Raw genomic sequence first — 21,965 nt, 5'->3', positions numbered from 1 at the left:
GTGTGCCGCCTCCTACCGCCGCGGGGCCGGGAGCGGAGCGGGCGGTGTCCCGGTACCGGGCCGGGGGCAGCACGGCTGTCCCGGAGCCGGGCGGGGCGGGGTGTTCCCGGGGCGGGACGGCGCGTCTGGGCCGGTGTCCCTGGGGCCGGTGCGGGGTGTCTGGGGTCGGGGTGTCCGGGGCCGGTGCGGGGTGTCCGGGCCGGTGTCCCCGGTGCGGGGTGTCCCCGGTGCGGGGTGTCCCCGGTGCGGGCTGTCCGGGCCGGTGTCCCCGGTGCGGGGTGTCCCCGGTGCGGGGTGTTCCCGGTGCGGGGTGTTCCCGGTGCGGGGTGTCCCGGTGCGGGTGTTCCCGGTGCGGGGTGTCCCGGTGCGGGGTGTTCCCGGTGCGGGGTGTCCCGGTGCGGGTGTTCCCGGTGCGGGTGTTCCCGGTGCGGGCTGTCCGGGCCGGTGTCCCCGGGGCGGGTGTCCCCGGGGCGGGGTGTCCCCGGGGCGGGGTGGTCCCGGTGCGGGGTGTCCCCGGTGCGGGGTGTCCCGGTGCGGGTGTTCCCGGTGCGGGGTGTTCCCGGTGCGGGTGTTCCCGGTGCGGGGTGTTCCCGGTGCGGGGTGTCCCGGTGCGGGTGTTCCCGGTGCGGGGTGTTCCCGGTGCGGGCTGTCCGGGCCGTGCCCTCCGTCCCGGGGCGCGGGCGGCGCCTGCGCAGAGCGGGCGGAAGCGGCGGCGGGCGCGGGCAGGGCCGGTCCGGGGCAGTCGGTGCCGCGTCCACTCCGACCCCCGGTGCCCTCGGCGCGGCCATGGCGGAGCCCCCGCGGCCGCAGCGGAAGCTGTCCCGGGTCGGGGAGAGCCTGTATCGCGTGCTGGGGCTGCAGAAGGGCAGCTCCCCCGAGGAGATCAAGAAGGCCTATCGGTACGGGGGGGGTCCGGTGGGGTCCGGGGAGGGGACCGGCCGGGGAGTCGTCCCGCCAGCTTCGGCATGTGGGTCCGTCCTGGGAACGCGGCCGGGATCCCGCGCGGGTGGTCCCGGTCCCACCCCGGGGGCCTGGGTCTGTCCCGAGGGGCGAGGCTGTGCTTCCATCCCGGGGGTCCTGCTCCCATCCCGGGGTTCTGGGTCTGTCCCGGGGAGCGAGGCCGTGACCCCATGCCGGGGGTCCCCCCGCCGCGCCCCGCAGGAAACTGGCCCTCAAGTACCACCCGGACAAGAACCCCGATGACCCGGCGGCGGCTGAGCGGTTCAAGGAGATCAACAGCGCCCACGCCACGCTGAGCGACGCGGACAAGCGCCGCCTCTACGACCAGTACGGCTCCCTCGGCCTCTATGTGGCCGAGCAGTTCGGTGACGATGCCGTCCGGCACTACTTTCTCATGTCCAAGTGGTGGTTCAAGGTGAGCCGGCGTCATCCGGATCCATGGGTTCAGTGGGCCCCCGTCTCTCCCGGCAGGCCAGGGGCTGGACTGGGCTCACGGGACCAGCATGACAGGGCTCAGGGGAGCTCACGGCCCCTCCGTCCCTCCTGCAGGCGCTGGCGCTGTGCTGCAGTGCCCTCACCTGCTGCTGCTGCTGCTGCTGCTGCTTCTTCTGCTGCGGGACATGTTGCCCGCCCAAGGAGGAAGAGTCCTACAAGTACGTGGACCCCAAGGACCTGGAGGCTCAGATGCGTGCGGAGGACAGTGGTGAGTTGGGCTGGGTCAGGCTGGAGCCCCAGCAGCTGGAACTGCCTGCATTTGATTTGTTGAGGGCTCTGGGGTCTCCCCCTGTTGCATCTCACATGGGGGATGGAGCTCTGGCTCAGGGCTTGGGTCAGATTTAGCCACAGCCAGCCAGCCCTCGGTGTTTTCTGTGTGGGCGAGGGCTGGTGACAGTGACAGAGGGAGCCACTGGATGGGCCATGGGGACGCTTTCTCCTTCCCCATTTGCCCCTGGGAAAGGGCCCCCCTGAATCGGCCTGTGGCTCAGAGACCCTTCGCCTGTGTTCTCTGGGGTATGGAACATGGGAAGAGCAGCCATGCTCCAGGCTGGCTCCATTCTCTGGCACTGGCAATGCTGGTGTCGATGGGGCTGATGCTGGGTGACTGCCACAGGCTTCTGTGGGGTGGGGGCACTGCCACAGGGCTCTGCGCTGGCAGTGTGGGAGCCCTTGCTCTGGGTGTGGGAGCTCTGGGCTGTGGGAGCCCTTGCAGGGGTATGGGGACATCCCAGATTCCTGCTCGCTGGCACCACGGGGTGGGGCCGAGCCACTGATCTGCAGCTCTTCCTTTTCAGATCCACAAATCCCTGTTGTGGCGCAGCCCCCGCCTGCCAGCACGGAGCCGCTGCCGGCTGCCAGCACCAGTGCTGATGCCTGAGGCTGACCCCGTCCCGCTGGCTCCCCCAGGACTCGAGGCACGGATCCTCCTTTGGGACTGTCACTTTCCGGGACCCTGGTCCCGCCCTCTGGGCTGGCACTCCAGCCCCAGCAGGGGTATAATCTCAGGTTAATTTGGCCAGCATCAATGCAGAGGCTCCCGGACCCCTGCTCAAGCTCCGGGGCGATGCCCCTGCGTCCCAGCACTGGTGGTGGTGGTGGCCCAGAGCCCACCCTGCTGCAACCCCCCCAGTGCCTCGCCCGCTGCCGTGCCCCACCGGGCACTGAGCTCAAGCAGAGAGCGCTCCAGGCCCGGCTCTGTAGCTCAGGCGAGGCAGCCGAGCTGTCCGAGACCATTAACACTGTAACCTCTGGGGCTGGGCTGAGCCCGCTCCCCCCTCATGGGACCCTCCCGATGGGTGCTGGGTGCCAAACGCTGCTGTGGGGTCGGGGTGCTGCTGTCTGTACCCCTTTCCTCTGCCCTCTAGGTCTTGTGGGCACCATTAAAGGCTGACGGGAGGGGAGCACGTGTCTGCCTGGGCTAATCTGGGGCTGCTGGAATGCTCTGCAGCAGGATGTGCCTCTGCCTCGTCCTGCCTGTGCTGGGGGCTGTGCCCATGGGTCCCATGGGGTGGTGAGCTGAATGGGGTAGGCAGGTCATGTCCTGAGTGGGGTGAGTGTCACTCGTGTCCTGCCACCCACCTGGAACCGCTCTGTGTCCCCTGCTGCTGGCTCCCATAGGCTCTCTTCTCTTCCCTCCTTGCTGCTGCAGTCCTGGAGCCCTGCTCCCCACTGCCTGGCCAGGCCCCCTGCTCCTGCCCTGCTCTCTGGGGAGCTGTGGCCCCGTGGAGGTCTAGGGCTCTCAGGGAGGGGGCTGAGGGGGACAGAGTGAGCCCCTTGCCCTTTCCTCCCACCCCTGGTCACTGCCTCTATCTGCAGCTGCATGGGCTCTGTCTCACCCCCTAAATATAGCCAGTGTTCCAGGGTGAGTGGAGACAGAGGGGCCCTGGCACCAGCATTGCCACCCTGCTGACACTGGGCTTGAACTGTGGGGTCTGGGGGATCCCAACCTCCCCTGGCCCAGCTGCTTGCAGGAGGGGCATTACTCCCAATCCCACTCTGCCTGGGCCCTGCTCCCCTCTGGCTCTATGGCCCTGGCACCAGCCAGCCCTGGTCCCCTGGGACCTCGTCCTCCCCGGGTGGGAGGCAGCGGGGGAGCCCTGGGGAGCAGCACTGCTCACCTGGGGCACTTGGGGCTGCCTGGGCCGTGAGCTCCGGGCTGGGATGGGGTGGGATGCACATGGTGGAGAGGGTTGCTGGTCCCTGGGGGTCAGCCAGTCCCCAGAGTTCAGCCAGTCCAGGGCTCAGCCCATCCCAGGGCCTCAGCTGGTCTCAGGGTATCGGCCGGTCCTGGGGTCAGATGGTGCCGGGACCAGCCAGTCCCTGGTGGGCTCAGGCGGTCCCGGGGGGCGGGCAGGGCCGGTGGCCCCCGCCGCGGCGCCGTGACTCAGTGTCACCCGACGCCGCCGACAGCTGCGGCCCTGGCGGGGCGGGGGCGGCTAAAATTAGCGCCGGGGGCCGGGGCCGGGGCCGCGACAGAGTGGGTAACGGGCGGCCGGAGCGGAGCGGAGCGGGACCGCGGGGCAGAGCCGGGCCGGGCTGGGCCGGCGTCGCGGCCATGAACTTCGCGGTGGGGCTGAAGCCGCTGCTGGCGGAGGCGCGGAGCATGGAGAGCCTGGAGAAGCAGCTCATCTGCCCCATCTGCCTGGAGATGTTCTCCAAGCCCGTGGTCATCTTGCCTTGCCAGCACAACCTCTGCCGCAAGTGCGCCAACGACGTCTTCCAGGTGGGACCGGCCGGTGGGGCGGGGAAGGCACCGGGAACCCCGGGACCCCAGGCCAGGGATGCGGGGGGGCGAGCGGCACCACGAACACCGGACCCCCTTGTCGAGGGAGACCTGGCCTGGCACCGGCCCCGGGACCGGCCGCCGGGACCTCCGGCTGAGCCGAGCTGAGCTCGGGGCCGCTCCCGGCCGGCGGAGGGGGGGAGCGGGGGCCGTGTCTGTGCCCCCACCTGTGTCCATGCCCGTGCCCGTCTCCATCTCTGTCTCCACGCCTGTGTCCGTGTCTCTGCCCGTGCCTGGGGGGTGCGGGGCGCGCAGCCTGCGGGGTCTCGGTCCCCGGATGGGAGTTGCCGGGGGCCGCCGGGGTCTGCCGGGGTACCGGGGGTGCGCGGTGCCGCCGTCGCGACCCCCCGCGTGCCCCTCCCAGGCTTCCAATCCGCTGTGGCAGTCGCGGGGTTCCAGCGCGGTGCCGTCGGGAGGACGGTTCCGGTGCCCGTCGTGCCGGCACGAGGTGGTGCTGGACCGGCACGGGGTCTACGGGCTGCAGCGGAACCTGCTCGTGGAGAACATTATCGACATCTACAAGCAGGAGTCGGCCCGGTGCGGGGGCGCGGCGGGGCAAGACCCCCGGGGGAAGGGAGCACAGGGGGGCACTGGGGTTCCTCAAGGGTGGGCAAGCACAGCGGGGTAAGGGGAGCCCATGGAAGACTGGGCATGCAGAGCTGGGGGCAGCTGGAGCCGGAGGGGTCATGGGGCCCACATGGTGCTGGGGTGTCCCTGGGGCTGGGAGTGACTCTGGGAGTAAGGGTGTTACTGGGGCTGGGGCATCCCTGAGGCCAGGGGTATCCCTGGGGACCAGAAGTATCTCTGGGGCCGGGGTGTCTCTGGAGATGGGGGGGTCCCTGGGAGATGGGACATCTCTGGGGTTGGAGGTGTTCCTTGGGGCTGGGGATGTCTGACTGAACACCCGACCCTCCTCAGACCCCTGCACAACAAGGCCGAGCAGCACCTCATGTGCGAGGAGCACGAGGACGAGCGGATCAACATCTACTGCCTGCGCTGCGAGGTGCCCACCTGCTCCCTCTGCAAGGTGTTCGGAGCGCACAAGGACTGCGAGGTGGCCCCACTGCCGGCCGTCTACCAGCGCCAGAAGGTGAGGGGCCCCGGGAGCCCTTGGTGGGCTGGGGGTACCCGTGCAGCTGCCCTCACACCCGCTCCCCTTCCCTCCCAGAGCGAGCTCAGTGACGGCATCGCCATGCTGGTGGCGGGGAATGACCGGATCCAGGCCATCATCACGCAGATGGAGGAGATCTGCCACACCATCGAGGTGGGGGCCGGGAGGTCCAGCCCTGGGGCTGTGCCGGTGGGGGGAACCCGGTGGGGCTAGGATGATTGGCCCCAGGGCTGTGCTGGGGGGACACAGTGCAGCCCCTGACCCTCGTCCCGCAGGAGAACAGTCGGCGGCAGAAGCAGCACGTGGGGCTGCGGTTCGACGCTCTGTACGGGATCCTGGAGGAGCGGAAGAAGGAGCTGCTGCAGAGCATCGCAGCTGAGCAGGAGGCCAAGCTGCAGCGTGTCCGTGGGCTCATCCGCCAGTACGGAGACCACCTGGAGGCCTCCTCCAAACTGGTGGAGTCTGCCATCCAGGCCATGGAGGAGCCCCAGATGGCCGTGTACCTGCAGGTCCAGCCGGGGCACAGGGCGGGAAGGGGGACAGAAACTTCCGGGGGCCGTGGCTGCCCTGGGACTGTGGTGGGGCCAGAGATCCCTGTGGGACCTGGGGCTGCATTGCAGGGCTGTACATGGGGAGGGCTGTGGTTACCCCCAAAGGATCTGGGGATGCCCCTGGGATGTGCTGGGGTGGGGGTGATGTCTAGGAGATATTGATTCCTCCTTGCTTTCCTTCACAGCACTCCAAGGAACTCCTGAAAAAGTGAGTGGAGGGAGCAGGGCTGGGAGCACAGGGGGCAGGGGGGATGTCACAGCTGTGTCTGTCCCTGCTGGGCTGTGGCTGAGGGCCCCGTGGGTGCTGGACCCCACAGCTCCGAGGGTCTGCCTGCCCCGCAGGATCACGGACATGTCCAAGGCATCAATGAGCAGCCGCCCTGAGCCTGGCTATGAGAACATGGATCACTTCTCCATCAATGTGGACTACGTGGCCGAGATGCTGAGGACCATCGAGTTCCAGACAGGTGCCAGCACCAGGACAAGTGCCCAGACTGCTCGGGGTGCCCAGCCCTCAGACAAGCAGATCCTCTCACCACTGGACACCTTGTGAGGGGCTCACACACAGGAATGGGGATGTGACACCCCCCTGCCCAGCACTGCCCAGGGACCTTTCAGGGTCAACCCTGTCCTAGGCTCCTGGCTCCCATGCTGGGTTGGTCAAGTCCCTCTAGGGATGTTCTGGGCTGGTGGACACTCCCTTCTGAGGTGTCCTGGGCTGGTCGTGTCCCTCCTGGGGTGTCCTGGGCTGTCCCCATGCTGCAGGGGGAAGGGTCCCAGCTGAGCTGTCCCCTGCCTGCAGAGCCGCTGGGTGAGGATGAGGGTGATGGACCCGGGGAGGGCAGCGAGGCTGCGACGGAGGAGGATCGGCTGGACAGCCTGGAGGCGCCTGAAGCTGCCGAGGGTGAGTGTCTGCCATGCCTGCCTGGTGCTGTGTCCTGCCCAGTGCCATGCTCTGCCATGCCGTGCCCAGTGCCGGGCCTGCAGCTGTGCCATGGCCTGCATGCCGGTGTGTGGGTCCTGCAGCGTGCCGGGGCATCCCTGTCTCCATCTTGTTCCCCCTTTCCCTCTGCAGATGTGGGGCCGAGGCAGAAGCCAGCGAGTTCCCCCCATGGTGAGACCCTGATGGGGACTGAGATGGGCAGAGCCATGGAGTGCTGTGGGGGAGAGGAGACACCTCCTTGGGGGGCATGGGGGTGGAGATGGGGATTGGAGGGGTCACACCTCAGGTGTTCCCCAGGCCATCCCTGTCTCCCTGCTTCAGGGGCTGGGGTCCTGCAGTCCCCACTGCACAGGGCTGAGGCCACTTTTCCACATAGGTCAGCACTGAGGTGACACCGTGGGGCAACGTTGGCAACCCCCAGCTATGGCTGTCTCTGTCACCCCCTGGCTATGGCCATCCCTGGCACCCCTGGCTATGGCCATCCCTGGCACTCCCACTCGAGCTCCATCCCTGCTGCTGGAATTTCTCAAATTGCCCCTCTCCAACATTAAACGTGTGTTAAGGACATCATCTCTGGTGCAGTGTGTGGGTGGGGTGGGCACAGAGGCTGCCCCTGTGGTGCCTCCACACTGGTCCCATGGGGTCCAGCCCAGTGCAGCCCCTGCTCCCCCACCCAATGGTGCCCCCAGAACCCCACACGATGGGCTGCGACCCCAGAGCCCCAGTGCAACTCGGGAGTTTCACACCTCGGCCCCTGCTCTGCCCCCCACCCAACCACAGCCCTGCCTGGAGCCGAGGATCCACAGGCACCCCCCGCCCCTCCAGCCCCGGCTGCGCGCCCGCGGCAGCACCGTCCCCTGGGTGCTGCAAGCAAACACTGCCGGGATGAGCTGGCTGAGTACACACACGGCCACATCAGCGCCGGGTCGGGGCCCACGCCCCCCGAACCGCGGCCGGGCCCCCTGGGAGGGCAGTGGCAGCAGTGGCTGCGTCACCCGCCTCGTCCCGCCGCCCTGGCGTCACGGCTGATGCGGCCGATGATGCACATGGGGCCGGTGGTCCTCGGGCTGGGTGGGTCCCCTGGGGCTGGACTCCACGGGGGGGTCCCCACTGCCACCCCCTGCCCAACTGAGGGGGAAGCAAGGGCTGGTCCCTCAGCCCCCCAGCTCCCGGTAGACCAGGAGCACATCTGGGGCCCCCGTGCTGGCCGGGGGCTGAGGAGCAGCGTCCTGGAGGATGGGCGACAGGGAAAGGGACATCTCTGCTCTCCTGCATCCCCAAGCTGTCCCTCACGGCAGAGGCAATGTGGCTTTGGGGACTGACCCCAGCCTGGCTGCTCCCCATCACCATCTGCTCCCTCGCACACCAGAAACGCGCCGGGGAGGGTTTGGGTGGTCCCTGGGGACTGAGAGGGCCTTCAGCCTCTCCATTCCCACACCAGCCATTTGGGGTGCAGCATTTGCCTCTCTCCACCCCTCGTGGATGTCCTTCTGTTCCTGTCACCCTGCAGAGGTGACAGAGAGGGACTCACAAGCACTCAGCAGCCCCTCAGCATCCGTTTCCCCAGCCTCAGGAGAGCCCCACCTGTGTTTTTCTCCAATTTGGGCAGTTTTCTTCCTTGTGGCCTGTCTCCAGAGGCTTGTCACCCATCACTGCCCTCCCTGCCCAGCCTATTCCTCGAGAAGCCCCCTGGCATTTGCTGATCCCTATGCTTGTCCAGTTAAATTGTAACTCTATATGGATTTTGGGAAGAGGTGATCTTTGCACTGAGCATGGATTCTAACACCCACCCTGCTGCAGCTCCCGCTCAAGGACGTCTCCAGGGATCATCCTTATTTCTTTATTCTTCCCCATAAGAGCTTGCAGGCTCTTATCCTGCTGGGGGACTTCAACCACCCCTACAGGGCACAGTGAGCTGTAGACAATCCAGGAGATGCCTGGAATGCATGGAGGGCAACTTCTTGAGCCAGGTAATAGCTCTACCAGAGGGGAAGCTGAGGGTGCAGATGAGACTCCTGAAGGACAGGGCCATCCAGAGGGACTTGGACAAGCTCCAGAACTGGGCCCATGGGAAGCTCATGAGATGTAACAAGGCCAAGTGCTGGTGCTGCTCCTGGGTCAGGCAACCCCTGGGACCAATCCAGGGTGGGGGATGAACAGATTCAAGAGCAGCCCCGGGGAGAAGGACTCTGGGGTGCTGGTGGGTGAGAGGCTGGACATACCCTAGCCCAGAACCCCACTGTGTGCTGGGCTGATCCCACAGCGTGGACAGAAGGGGAGGGGGGAATTCTGCCCCTCTGCCCCCTCAGAGCTGCCTCCAGCCCTGGGCAACAGCAGCACAAGGACGTGGAGCTGCTGCAGAGAGTCCAGAGGAGGCCGCGGAGATGCTGCCAGGGCTGGAGCCCCTCTGCTCTGGAGCCAGGCTGGGAGAGCTGGGGGGGCTCAGCTGGGGAAGGGAAGGATCCAGGGAGACCTTGGAGCCCCTTCCAGAGCCTAAAGGGGTTCCAGGAGAGCTGGAGAGGGACTGGGGACAAGGCCTGGAGGGACAGGACACAGGGAATGTCTGCCCAGTGCCAGAGGGCAGGGAGAGATGGGAGATGGGGAAGGAATTCCTCCCTGTGAGGGTAGGGAGGGGCTGGCACAGGTTGCCCAGAGAAGCTGTGGCTGCCCCTGGATCCCTGGAAGTGTCCAAGGCCAGGTTGGATGGGGCTTGGAGCACCCTGGAATAGTGGGAGGTGCCCCTGCTGTGTCATAGGGGTGGAACCAATGACTTTTAAGATCCCTTCCAGCCCAAACTGTTCTGTGATTCTATGATAATTTTTTTCCAAAGACCTTTTTCTGCACAAAGGACATAAAGTTAATATTCCTAAAGTTGTCTTTTCAGTTTCCCCTGGAAAGGCAGCTGGGTTGTCCACGTCCTGTCATCACTCACCCAACTGCAGGTCCCACTGATGGAATTTGGTTGATTTTACACCTAATAGGGATATTTTCCTTAACTGTATTTGTCCAAATAGCTTTTATTATTGGTCCCAATCTTTGTATTTGTATTTTGGAAGTTGAGCAGTTAAATTCTCAGATGCAATTCAACTGTGAGTGGTTTTTGTGCCTCTCATTCTGTCATCAGCAATGTTTGATGGTGGGATTCTCTTTCTCCAGTTCCCAACTCCTTCCATGCCCCAAGAAATGGTTTGCAAATAATACCACTTCCCATTCTCTGACCCTTCTCATTCTTGGGACATGTCTAAGCCCCGTGGAAAATCCTCACGGAGTTTGGGGGACTGAAGGAGGGATGTGTCCCTTTGCACAGCATCAGTCAGTCACGTGCCAGGGTCAATTTAGGGTGTGATTATCCATCCACAGGAACCATTTTCCTGGTCCAAATGTCTTCTCTTTCTTCAGGGGGAGTTTTAAAATCCCAGAACCATTACCCAACACAGGTGTGAAATTTAGATTTAAATCTAATCTTAAAATTCCCCAATCCAAAGGGTCCTCAGCTGATTGTGGCACTGGGAAAGCAGCAGTTCCATGGATGGAGTTGTGGATTCTCCCAAATGATTGGACAAGCTGTAAAATCAGGTTTCTTTGGATCACCATAAAACAACAGCATGTTATAAAAGCACTTAACTTGTACATTTTAGGTTACATAAAGAGATTAAAAAGATGACAGAGCTCTTTGTACTTTTATATCCTCAGTCAGTCAGAACTTCACGTTTCCAGATGGATGTGAATCCCATGCATCTTGTCTGGACTCAGGGACCTTTTCCACACCTGTGATGGATCCAAAATTTGATTCCTGTTCCTTTCACTGCTATGTATGTTCTCAACACTGCAATGTAAGGACCTTCCCATCTTTCTTGGAGAGTCTCATCGCTCTGTGTTTGGACATGCACCACATCTCCAGGCTGAAAAAAGTGCCCGTGAGTGTCCAGGGAAGGAGGGGGGAGTAGCTCTGATTTACATACTTGTGAATGAGGGTAAATGCTGTGAAAGAGAAATTAAATATTTCTCTGGCTCTGCCTGTCCCCTTCCACTCATCCTATCTCTGCGTGTGCTCACAAGGTGTTACGTGAAAAGGGGAGCTCTCCCTGACCCTTAGTGTGGGGAGTTTTCCTGACCACAAAAACATATCCAAAGCAATACCCAGACAAGCCCTAAGCCCCAGGAAAAGTGTTCAGTGTGCAGGGGGTGCAGCTCCTACCCAAGAGGTCCTTGTGGGGCACAGATAGATCCAGCCCATTGATTGATCCCAGCAGTTAATGTGGAGTCTTCCCTGACTTTTTCCCCGTTCTCAACTTTCTTCTGTACTTTATAATTATGTTTAGGTGGAGCTTGAGTGACTTTAATCATAAATATCTTTGTTGCTGACTGGTGTAAAATTCTCTCACTTCACCTTTAAAGACACAGTCAATAAAATGTAGAGCTCATTTCCAGTGGGGGGTGGTCATACCTTGGAGGGGGGTAACTCTGGGAGGGAGGGGTATGTTAATATTACAGTCAGGTTTTAATGAACCAAGATCATCTGAGGAGAGCGATTTCCCCACAGTTGTTGGCTCAGCAGCAGGACATCTTCTCCATTCATCCCTTGGAGGTTTATCAGCTGTAAAGCACCACAAAGTTCCCCTCCCTGCAGGGATTCCCACAGACCCTGCCCACGGTATCTCCACTCCATCCCACCCCCTGAGCAGGTGCTGCCTCTTCTGTGGGGAACCATCGTGGAGCTGCCCCTGCAGCCCATCCAGGGAGCAGCAGCTGCATTTCACCCCATAATTTCCCTACTGTTATAACTTCTGTTAGGACGTGAGTAGAACTCAGTTTCCACTAATTTTACCTCCAGCCACCTTCTCTCATAATCCACCCCGTGCTGTGGTCACTCAAGCTCCACGATGTCCAAACTGAGCCCGTTTCACACTTTTGTACTGTGTGCATCGTCTGGTACGTTTGCAGCACGGGGGTTGTCCAGGATTAGTGGGGGAAGCTGGTAGGGTAATTGTTTCATAGTCATCCAAAGTCTAACATACAACACAGTCACCAGAACAAAAAGCAAAAGGGTTAACATCAACAAAAGAGCAACAGGGTGAAGCACTTGGTTGAGAATTCCAGTGGCTGTTGGTGACCACCCAAAAGGTGGGTGACCACCCCCCATGGATGTTCTCCGTCTCTCTCCGCCTGTTCCATCACACAATGTATTTCTTCCGCACTGTGATGGACACTAATCAAAGTCTTTTGTCCACTTTCTCAGGCTCCTTCCAGCAAGTGTCTCAGGTCTTCACGTTGTAACAGTTTCTTTACCAGCGCGAGGTTCGCACCAATGGAAGTCGCTGCAAGTCTTGAATCAAAGCATAATTAGATTATACATTCTATTAATTTTTACAGCCTGATTAAAACTGCAGCTCATCATTTTGACAAAATTACGAGTACAGAAACTAGAGTGATTACTTGTATCTACAGTACCATTATCCACAAATACAGAATCACAAGGAGTTCTCACATAAGCACATCCTTTACCGATATACACATGTACAGTTTTCAGGTTTTCATTAGGATGAATCTCAAAATGACAAACATTTTGCTCAGCATTAAGACAAATGTCTTGATCTTTGATGGTGTGACTTTCATAAATTAATCCTTATTGCTCTCATGTAATGCATATATTGACATCAACAGTCTGCCATTTATATCCATCTTTTTGGGCCAACACTCTGTGCTCCAGAGAGGGGAGTATAGTTCCCTTGTGATTCAATTCTAAGGCAACAATTGGGTATATCTCATATACCAAAGCATTGTGTATCATTAGCACAAAAGCTGTGGCCATGTTGTTAATGGGATCATAGGGAAAATGGACTAAGTACCACTAGGATTGGAATTTCTTTTCAAATTCAACCCCATTATCCCAAATTACCTTTCAAATTTCAATAGGTAAGGTACCTTCTTCACCTTCCCCTATGGTTGCAGCTGCCATTGGCTGCATCCACAGTGCATTCACAGATGTGAATATAACTCAGCTTCCTCTAATTTCACCCCCAGCCATCCTTCCATGCAAGATTACCCTGGAATGCCTTCCTCTATAGTATTTCCAAAGGGCTCATTACTGCTTTGACTCCAGGAGCAGTACAAATTCTCATGAGACAAAGGTGATGCTCCACCTGAGCCTCTTGGTATAACCTGGATACTTGCCTCTGATTCATCCTTTCTGCCTTCCCATTGGACTCTGGGCTCCATGGAGTGTGTAATTCCCAAATAATCTGTGACAACTTGGACACTTCCTGCACTATTTCTGTTAAAAGATTGGGTCCATTATCTGAAGAAATTTCTTCTAGGATACCCAATCTGGGTATTATTTCTTTTAACAAACCTTAATCAGTGTTCTACTCTGGTTGGTGCAAAACAGGAAAGCCTTGACCAACCAGAAAAGTGATCAATGAATACTGATAAATGTTTGCATTGATTACATCTGGGTAATTCTGTAAAATCCCTTGGCCGGTGTACCCCAGGGTTTATTCCTCACTTTACACTTCCTCCCCATGTTTTCTTTCTTATTTTTGGGTTATCAGCACAGCAAGTTACACATTTCTTTATTACTTTGTCTGCAAAGCTTTGTGTCTTGGGTCCAAAGAAATTCTCTGCTAAAAGCAGTGACACATCTGCTCCCACGTGTGTCTCTTGATGCAGCCTTTTAAGTTGGGTTTCCATCGTCCCCTCAGGGACCAAGAGCTGCTTCACAGGTGTTTCCCATCATCTTTCTTTATTTTTAGTGCAGTCCAGCTGTTCTGCTCATTGTTCCTCCCCTCGTGGAACCAACACTTCTTGGTTTCCTCAATGCAGCTTCTTTCCCTGCTGCATCTGTTCTTTGGTTTCCCTTTACAGGGTCAGGATTTCTTTTCTAGGGCACTTTTAGATTATTGTAACTTCATTTGCTTGAAGAACTGCTTTCACTAGTTTTGTAATTTCAGATCCATATTTCTCCAAACTCCCCTGTGAGTTCAAAATTTGTCACTCTTCCCAAACTGCCCCGTGAGCACAGACTATGCCAAAGACAGGTTTTGAGTCAGTATAAATATTGACTTTCTTTCCTCAGCTCAACTGCAGGGACTGAGTGAGGGCTCACAGTGCAGCTCTCTGGCAGAGGTGTTGCTGGGCAGTGGGTTGTTTCCCGGTGCCCCCCTGGCAGTGCCCACCGTGTGACCAACTTCCTGCTGTCCCTTCAACGTGTCGCCGCTTCCGTCAGCAAAGAGCTGCACAACCCACGGGGCAAATCCCGCCCGAGCAATGAGGAGGGACACTCTGGCCTGTGGAGGAAGGGATGTGTTCATTTCGTGTTCCCAGTCCTGAATTCCATGGGTTGTAAGATGGTTTGAGGGATTTCTTGCCCCCGAAGAAGTTCCTCTCTGCCACACTGACAACACTGACTTTGGTTTTGCTAAAGGTCCCTCTTTCTGCAATTACAGAACAAGCTGCTCCAGTATCCACTAGAAAATCCATTGTTTCATTCCCCAGCTTACCTGGAACCAAAGGATTGGCCAGGGAAATGATGAGAGATGCCTCCAGTCCCCTTCAGTCCAGCCCAGTTTCTGTCATAAGTCCCACCTCTTCTGATTCTCCCCTCTGTCCCTTTGCAGCTCAGGACACTCCTTTCCCCAGTGCCCCTCCTGTTTGCAACAGGCACCCTGATCCTTCTGGATCCACCTCACCCTCTGCCTCCCCTCTATCCCTGCATGTTGGTCAGGGCAGTTGACAACGGATTTGAGAATCTCATCAGCTCTTCTCCTTCTCTTCTCTCTCTTCTCTATTCATGGACATCACTTGAGAAATAACCACCCTCAATGCTCCTTCTCTCTTTCTGGATTTCTTTCTAATACCTGGCACAAACTGCCTGAGCAAAAGCCTGTTAAAGAGCACCCTGCTTCCCTCCCTTGCTGGATCTGAGTCCATACCTGTGGGAGCCGCTTCACACAATCTTACATAAAAAGCCCACAGAGACTCCTTTGCTCCCTGCTTCTGTTCCTACAACCTGCCAAGGTGTTTCCGCTTCTCCACTCCCTTCTGGATTCCCAATGAAATCAGTTCCTGATACAATTTTAGTGAATCTCACCAGTAGTCTGATTGGAATCCCACTCTGGGTCATTCTTAGGGAGAAATTCGTCACGATTTGGAATGCCCCGAACCTGAACCTAATCCTTCTATTTCCTTAACTCCTCCTTCCCGAGCCTTTTCCAAACTGCCCTCCATTCCTCATGGGGAGACAAATATTTCAGAAGAGCCCAGTTTGGATTATGAATTGACATCCCACTGCACATTCCCTCGGGATTCCTGTGGCACGTCCCTGCTCACTGATTCTGATTCAGCGAGCCCCAGGTGTGACCTGCACATGCACATCCACTGCCTCCCCCTTCAGGCCCGGCTGCTGCCTTAAAGGTGCTTCTGATACCGACTTGTCTTTCTCTCTGGTCCTCCAGAAAACAGGCGTTGCATCAAACCCAACTCTTTCATTGCCAGATTCACTGACCACCTCCAGCTTTGATCCTCGTGTTGGAGGAGCTGCTGACCATGAAACTTAGAGTTTTCGTCTCTTTTTATCTTCTCGTCCTATACAATGAGTATCTTTCTCCTTACCCTCTTTTCTTGTTTCATTAACCAAAAAATATATTTCATTTTGATACTTTGAATTTTCTAAACCACATTTTTTCCTTACTTTACTAATTATTTCTTAAAGTGAAAAGCAAATCTACATCAGGGACTTCATCCCATTTGTTTTGCCTCCTACAAAATAACACCTGTAAAATCATATTATATTTCAAAGACCTATTTTCCAGAAATTTTTCACCATCATCTAATGTATATTGAGGCCATGACTGATTAGAGCATCTTTTCAATTTATCTTGAGTCTTATGGTCACCCCCAGACTTACCCAATTCTTCAGGATATGTCCAAGGGGAAAGCAAAGGGGAATTTTTAAAGAATCAGAGGAACCGTTTCGGTTCTGAAATTTCCAGTGTTTCATACACTATCCCAGTGCACACACTTCTAACCCCAGTTTCTACATCACCAGCTCCTGGTGTAAAAACACGTGCAAATACCAAAAACCCAGTACATGTGTCACCAAAGTGTAGAAAAAAGATTTTTGCTTATGCAGCTTATGCAGAGCACAAACCCAAAATCCTGCTGGTTGGCAATTTTCAGCCACACCCCTCACAAGCAGATACCTCCAGAATGTGTTGTGCCGTTGAGCTGCTGGTTGTCCTGGTGTCAGGGCTGGTCGTGTGAAATCCCCAGTCACCAGGTGGGTGCACAGCCCCAGTTCCCACTCCGAGGGGAGGGATTTCTGGCTTTATTTCAGTCAGCACAGAGACGGGGGCTGGGGGTTCCCCCAGGCCATTCCCTGCTCCCCAAGCATCAGAACTTTTTACCCATTCGAGCAAACAAAGGTACCAGCATTCATTGGTTACAGATTACAGAACTCTTTTATTGATTAGCACTCAACCCCCTCTTTGCTGGGTGTCTCTCCCTTCCCACACTGATCCCTCTGCAGGAGCAGCTCTTTGTTTGTTGGGGGTCTGTTCTGAGGAGGTGGTCAGTGAGTCAGTGGTCGTGACCTCCCGCTGCTGGAATTACCTTTTCCCCAGGTGCTGCCCAGTCCTGCTGACAACACTCCTGGTGCTTCTCCCCCAGGCAGCCCATTCCTCTTGGAGTGGTCTTCCTTTTTCCTTAAAAGAGAAGATTAGCCAAGCCTGCAAGGTTCATGGTGCTATTGCTTAATCATAACTGTCCAGCTGCAGCTACTGAAGGACATGAAGGACAACAAAATCCTCAGTGGTGACTGAGCTGGGGAGGTGGCAGTGGCATCTTTTCCCAGCAGATCCAGGTGAGCAACAGCTCCCTGGGTGGGGGGATCCACAAAGCAGGAGGGGCTGTGGGTGCAGCATCTGGTCAGGCTGGGGCTTCCCAGGGCAAGGAGGATGTGACCTCTGCAGCCCAGGGAGGGGTCCCAGTGATGCTGAAGGGACTGGAGCACCTGCTGCAAAAGAAGAGACTGGGGTGGTTTGGGGGGTTGAATCCATGTAAATACTTGCCTGATGGGAGGGAAAGAAGAGGGAACTGGGCTCTTCCCAGTGGAGCCCCATGACAGAACCAGAGGCAACTGGTACAAACTGGCCTCCAAAGGTTTGGGGTATTTTTGCAGTGAAGCTGATCACCCAGGTTATCTGGAATAGGCTGCCCAGAGGCCTTGTGGCTCCACCAGCTGGGAAGCTGCCAAGAGCTGTGTGAAGGGTAAGAGGCCCCTGAGCCCTCCCATACCCAGCCCTGCTCATCAGGGTTGGCTGGAGTGTCGAGGTCAGTGTCCCATCCAATATGAATATTTCCAAGGAGTAACTCTCCCAGTACAATCCCTCTTGCATGGCCTTCCAGCTCCAGGGTCCTCATGCCATAGTGGAATTTGCCCTTTCCAGCCCCAATGGACACAGCACAAGCAGCTGGAGTAGGGGCTGGAGTGGGGGATCTCCCCAGGTCCCTTCCAGCTGCAACCAAGCCTCAAGCTCATTCCCAAAGGCCTTCTGGCATTCCTCAGCTCCCTCATCCCTTGGAGCTGCCTCCTACCAGAGCCATCTGGTCACCGAAAGTGGCTCGCTCAAAATCCAGGGGCTGCACCCCCTGCCTGCACCCCTCTGTCTGCTCTCCTGCCTGCCCAGGCACCGACCTCCTCTGCCATCACATCCCCACACAGTCCTTCCCAGGCACCCCTCTCAAAAACACCCCTCCCTGCTCCAGCCCTGCCATGCTGCCCCTCCAGCATGTAGTGGGATGTTACCACAGAATTTTCAGTTGGTTTAGATGGGAAGGGACCACCCAGTCCCACCTACCACCACAGGCAGGGACACCTTCCACAGGCAGGGCTGGAGGTCCTGGTGAGGAACAGGGCCACCCATGGGGAGGCCGAACCTCCCCCAGCTGCCTCAGAAGGTTTCATCCCTGTGCTCTTGGTTTGGGGCCTGAAACACAGCCCACCACAGTGTCCCCCTCCCTGCCCATGGCTCCAGCCCTGACCTGCTCGGCAGCACCGTGTGTCCCACAGAGGTGCCCCCCACCCCTGGTGCTCCTGAGTGGGTGGTCATGTCCCCCCACGAAGGGCCTGTGTCTGTCCCTCCCCCAGCCCCACCAGCCATCCCAGGGTGGAGCTGCTTCACCCACTCACACCCCCACCGGCCCACAGGTGGGTGCAGCCACTGTGTCCAGCTCACTGGTGATGAGGACCCGCTGTTCCCACCACTCTGTACCCTCTGCTTCCCACTGCTGCCACACCTGAGGGTCTGGGAGCATCTTCTCTCCCCAGAGACCACAGTATCTCATGTCCTGATCCGGGAACACACACAACCCCATCCCCAGTGCTGGTGGGTTTGTGCTGCCAGCCCAGCTGCTGCCACCCAGTCCCAGCCCAGCTCATCCTGTTCCCTGTTCCTGGTGAGCCCTTTCTCCATTCCCAGTGAGCGCGTTCCCCATTCCCACTGAGCCTGATCCCCCATTCCCAGTGAATGCATTCCCCCACTTCCAATGAGTCTGTTTCTCCATTCCTGGTGAGCCCCTTCCTCAATCCCAGTGAGCCTATTCTCCCGTTCCCTGTTCCTGGTGAGTCCATTCCCCATCCCTTGTGGGTCCATTCCCCATACCTGGTGAGCTCATCTCTCATTCCCAGTGAGCCCGTTCCCAGTTTTCCAGCCCCTGGCCCAGCACAGCCCCACTTGCTCACGCCTCGGGTTTCCACCACGTTTTATTACAAACTCGGTGCAGGACCGTCCCGGGGCCGGTTCCGCTCCCACTCGCCCCAGCGCCGGGGCTGAGGCGGGTGCAGCCGGTGTCGGTGCCGGTGCGTTTGCCGGTGAGGGGCCGGGCGCCCCACAGCGCAGAGGCCGAGGCGGTGGCCGGAGGCCGGTGCAGACCCGGGGTTACGGGGGTTCCCGGCGGGGGTCAGCGTCCCACGGCGTCGAGGATGCGGCGGTTGGAGTCGGCGCGGGCGCGCTGGCTCTGGGCGCGGGCGAGGAGCAGGAGGTGCCGTAGGAGGTGGAAGGTGAGGTCGATGGAAAGCGGCGGCTCGTCCCGCCGCCCTCTCCACTGCCCCGGGGCCGGCGGCGCCAGCGGCGGCCAGAGCGGGCGGCCCCGAGCCCCGATCCCGGCCGCGGCCGCCGGGACGGAGCCGTCGGTGGCGGCGGGGAGGGCGGCGACGGGCGGCGAGCGGGCGAGCAGCAGCAGGAGAGTGAGCAGCGCCCGCCGCATCCTCGGTCCCTCCGAACCTGCGAGTCCGAGGGCTCAGTGCCACGGTAGAGACGGGGGCGGCTGCGGGGGCTCGACGGGAATCGCGTCCCCGGCGGCGCGGGGACCGCCCCGGGCACAGTGCCCCCATCCCGCCCGGCCGCCCCGTCCCATCCCCGCTGCGCCCCCCCGGCCCCGGCCCGGCGCTGTCCCCGCCCGGTGCCCAAGCCCCGGCCCGTACCCGGTGCGCTGTGCCCGTCCCCTGTTGCTGCCGGTGCTGGCGGCGGAGCGAGCGCGGTCCGTCCCGCGGGAGCTGAGCCGGCGGCGCGTCCGGGGGTTATATCGGCCCCGAGCCCGGGCTGACGTCAGCGCCGGGCACGCACGGGGCGGCGGGGGGCGGGAGCGGGGGGCGGGAGCGGGGGGCACCGGGGCGGCGGGGAGCGGGTCCCCGGCGGCGGGGCAGACCGTGCTCTCCCCGCTCTCGGGGGCCGCCGCTCCGGTTCCGTTCCGGCGCCCGCCAAAGGGGCTCGGCGGTCCCGCCACCGGTGCCAGCAGGTGCCTTGGGTCATGTTGTCCCCCGCTCCCCCGGCCCTCCGGTTCCCTCGCTTCCTCTCCCGGCTCTGCTGCCCCCCGCCAGCCCCGTTCTCCGCCGCTGTCCGCGGTGCTGAACGGCCGGGACGCGCCGTTGAGCTGTACCGGTGAGTTCCCGGTGAGCTGTACCGGTGAGTTCCCGGTGAGCTGTACCGGTGAGCTCCCGGTGAGCTGTACCGGTGAGCTGTATTGGGCTAAGCCGTGGCTCCCCGTCGACGGACCCCCGCGTTACCGGGCCGAGCGGCCGCCTCGAGCAGCGGCGTCCTGAGCGGGGAACGTGGGCGGCGGCAGGGGGGATCCCTGGGTGTGGGGGGGATCCCTGGGCGTGCGGGGGGATCCCTGGGCGTGGGGGGGACACCCCGGGCACCGGCAACTCCGGGACAGGACGGCCATGGGTGGGGGACCCCCGGCCTGTCTGTGGCCCCGTGCCCCGGGCAGAGTGGGTGGTGCCGAGGTGCAGGAGCTGCAGACCCCGAAGCGCAGCGGCAGCACCGGCCAAGTCCTGTGAGTCATAGAGCGGAGACACCGGAGTCGGCAGCGGCGTGCTCGATGCAGGGTGTTCCGATGGGGCACCTGCGCCGCTGCCAAACGGTGAGGTGGCTGCTGGTGCTTCACATCACTGCTGGCAGCCCCCCTGAGTGCACCACATGCTGCTGGCAGACCCCTGAGTGCACCACAACACTGCCAGCAGACCACCGAGTGCTTCACACTGCTGCTGGCAGACGCCCGAGTGCACCACACCACTGCCAGCAGACCCCCGAGTGCAGACCCCCTAACCCCAACTGCAGCCAAGCCAACACCCAGAACCGACGCTGGTGCAGGTGCCCAGCTAGGCCCAGATTGGGCTCCTTCCACGGTGCCAGTGTTGGGCAGATCTGGGGACAGAGGCTCAGTCTGGCCCCTTGCACGGTGTGTCCCACACCAGGTGGCACAGGGGCAGTGGGGCACAGCCCTGCTCGCAGCAAGGCAGCACACAGTGCCATGGCCCCGTGACATGATCTGGCGTGAAGGCTGGCACTCGGCACCGCTTCCCACAGCGGCAGGGCACAGCCCTCAGCAGGGGCTGGGCTCAGGCCCCCAAGCCTTGGCAGCCCCATGCCATGGGGCAGCTACTCCTGGGGACAAGTGGCTCACGCCACGTGGCTCATGCCATGCTTGCAGCTCACTCACTGCTGACACCCCAGAGCCTCCTGTACCCTCAGACAGAGCTGCAAGAGGCTCAGTGCTTCCGGACTGCAAAACCCTGCCACCCACAGCACCCACTCCACACACTGGAGAGAGCCTGGGCCAAGCCCACACAAGGCTTGAGGTCCCCCTGAGGCCCTGGTGCCATCCATGCATGGTTCCATCACCTGGCCCCAGCCCTGTGCTGCTCTACCAAGCGCTGCTGGGGGCTGCAGCCACAACCCCTTCCCATTCCTCACCCTCAGGCGAGTGCCAGCAGCTGGATGGGCTCTATGGCCCCATCCCCAGATGAGTGCACAGGAGCAGGATTCAGCTCCTCTATGCTTCGGGTTGTACTCACCTGCCTAGAGTAGCCCCAAAGCCCAGGCCAGCCCAGGGCAGGAGTGAAGGCGAGGGAGGAAGGATAGATGGTGCATCCTCTCCATAAGGGCCATGCTGGCAGCCCCCAGAACCCAGCTGATGCCAGCACCAAGGGGATGGCTCTGTCCAGCTGCATGGGGCTGCCACAGTGAGACCGAGGGGGCTGGGGCTCAAGGCCCTGCGGGGGTGAGGTGAACCACCACGATCCTACCAGCTCCACTCGAAGCCCCTGGTTGGGATGTGCTGTGTGAGCTGGGTTGTGTCTGCTCACTCCTGGTGTAGGGTGAGCACGGACACACATCCCCACGGGGCAGCAGTGCTGGTGGTGGCAGCCCTGTCCCAGCCCCAGCTTCAGCCCTACTCCCCACCCTTCCCACAGCCTCCCAGGATGCACAGCCCTGCACTGAGCACACCCTGACCCTGTGGGGACTCTGCACCCAGTGCTGGAACCCTGACACCATTCACCTTGTCCCACTGTTCTGTAGCAGTGAGGGCACTGTCACAGCCCATGGAACAGCTGCAGTGGAACCTGGTGATCCCCTAAGCCACCATCCACCCTCTGTTGGAGCCCCCTCTCCTCACCCAGTCAGTGGGGCAGCTCATCCCATCAGCCTGCGGTCCACAGCCCCACACTCAGTGCCTTGGGACAAGGCAGAGTGGAGCTGTCGATCTGTGACACAGGAATGGTCACTCTGGAACTGCTTCTGCAGGGCCTGGAGGGGTTGCTGGGCCATGAGCCTGAGG

The 21,965-nt window shown here is 60.0% G+C and overlaps 3 protein-coding genes across 4 annotated transcripts; 2 read left to right on the top strand and 1 right to left on the bottom strand.

The window, feature by feature from the left end:
* Positions 1–675: 675 nt before the first annotated feature.
* DNAJC5G (DnaJ heat shock protein family (Hsp40) member C5 gamma) lies at positions 676–2,858 on the top strand. Its single transcript, XM_027739910.2, has 4 exons — positions 676–899; positions 1,162–1,375; positions 1,510–1,663; positions 2,253–2,858. Exons 1-4 carry the CDS (start codon positions 787–789, stop codon positions 2,333–2,335), a joined length of 564 nt encoding a protein of 187 aa, XP_027595711.1. The 5' UTR covers positions 676–786; the 3' UTR covers positions 2,336–2,858.
* A 1,139-nt stretch (positions 2,859–3,997) lies between these two features.
* TRIM54 (tripartite motif containing 54) lies at positions 3,998–7,410 on the top strand. Of its 2 annotated transcripts, XM_027739909.2 has the most exons (10): positions 3,998–4,180; positions 4,605–4,777; positions 5,159–5,330; positions 5,409–5,504; positions 5,627–5,860; positions 6,088–6,110; positions 6,245–6,369; positions 6,705–6,806; positions 6,978–7,016; positions 7,222–7,410. In XM_027739909.2, the coding sequence occupies exons 1-10, from the start codon at positions 4,013–4,015 to the stop codon at positions 7,230–7,232; spliced, it is 1,143 nt and encodes a 380-aa protein (XP_027595710.1). In that variant the 5' UTR covers positions 3,998–4,012; the 3' UTR covers positions 7,233–7,410. The 2 variants fall into 2 exon arrangements, with proteins under 2 accessions (XP_027595710.1, XP_027595709.1); XM_027739908.2 differs by having other exon boundaries at positions 4,013–4,180; positions 5,159–5,504.
* Positions 7,411–18,692: 11,282 nt separating this feature from the next.
* Positions 18,693–21,889, bottom strand: UCN (urocortin). The gene is made up of 2 exons (XM_027739907.2): positions 19,327–21,889; positions 18,693–19,126 (listed from the first exon to the last, which is right to left on the bottom strand). Exon 2 carries the CDS (start codon positions 19,107–19,109, stop codon positions 18,804–18,806), a length of 306 nt encoding a protein of 101 aa, XP_027595708.1. The 5' UTR covers positions 19,110–19,126; positions 19,327–21,889; the 3' UTR covers positions 18,693–18,803.
* Positions 21,890–21,965: the final 76 nt, after the last annotated feature.

Source organism: Pipra filicauda, unplaced genomic scaffold (assembly GCF_003945595.2).
Source record: "Pipra filicauda isolate LSUMZ 115617 unplaced genomic scaffold, ASM394559v2 scaffold568_size315820_pilon, whole genome shotgun sequence".
Lineage (NCBI taxonomy): Eukaryota > Metazoa > Chordata > Aves > Passeriformes > Pipridae > Pipra > Pipra filicauda.
The sequence above is the reverse complement of the archived record's forward strand: the minus strand, read 5'-3'. Positions and strand labels throughout refer to the sequence as shown.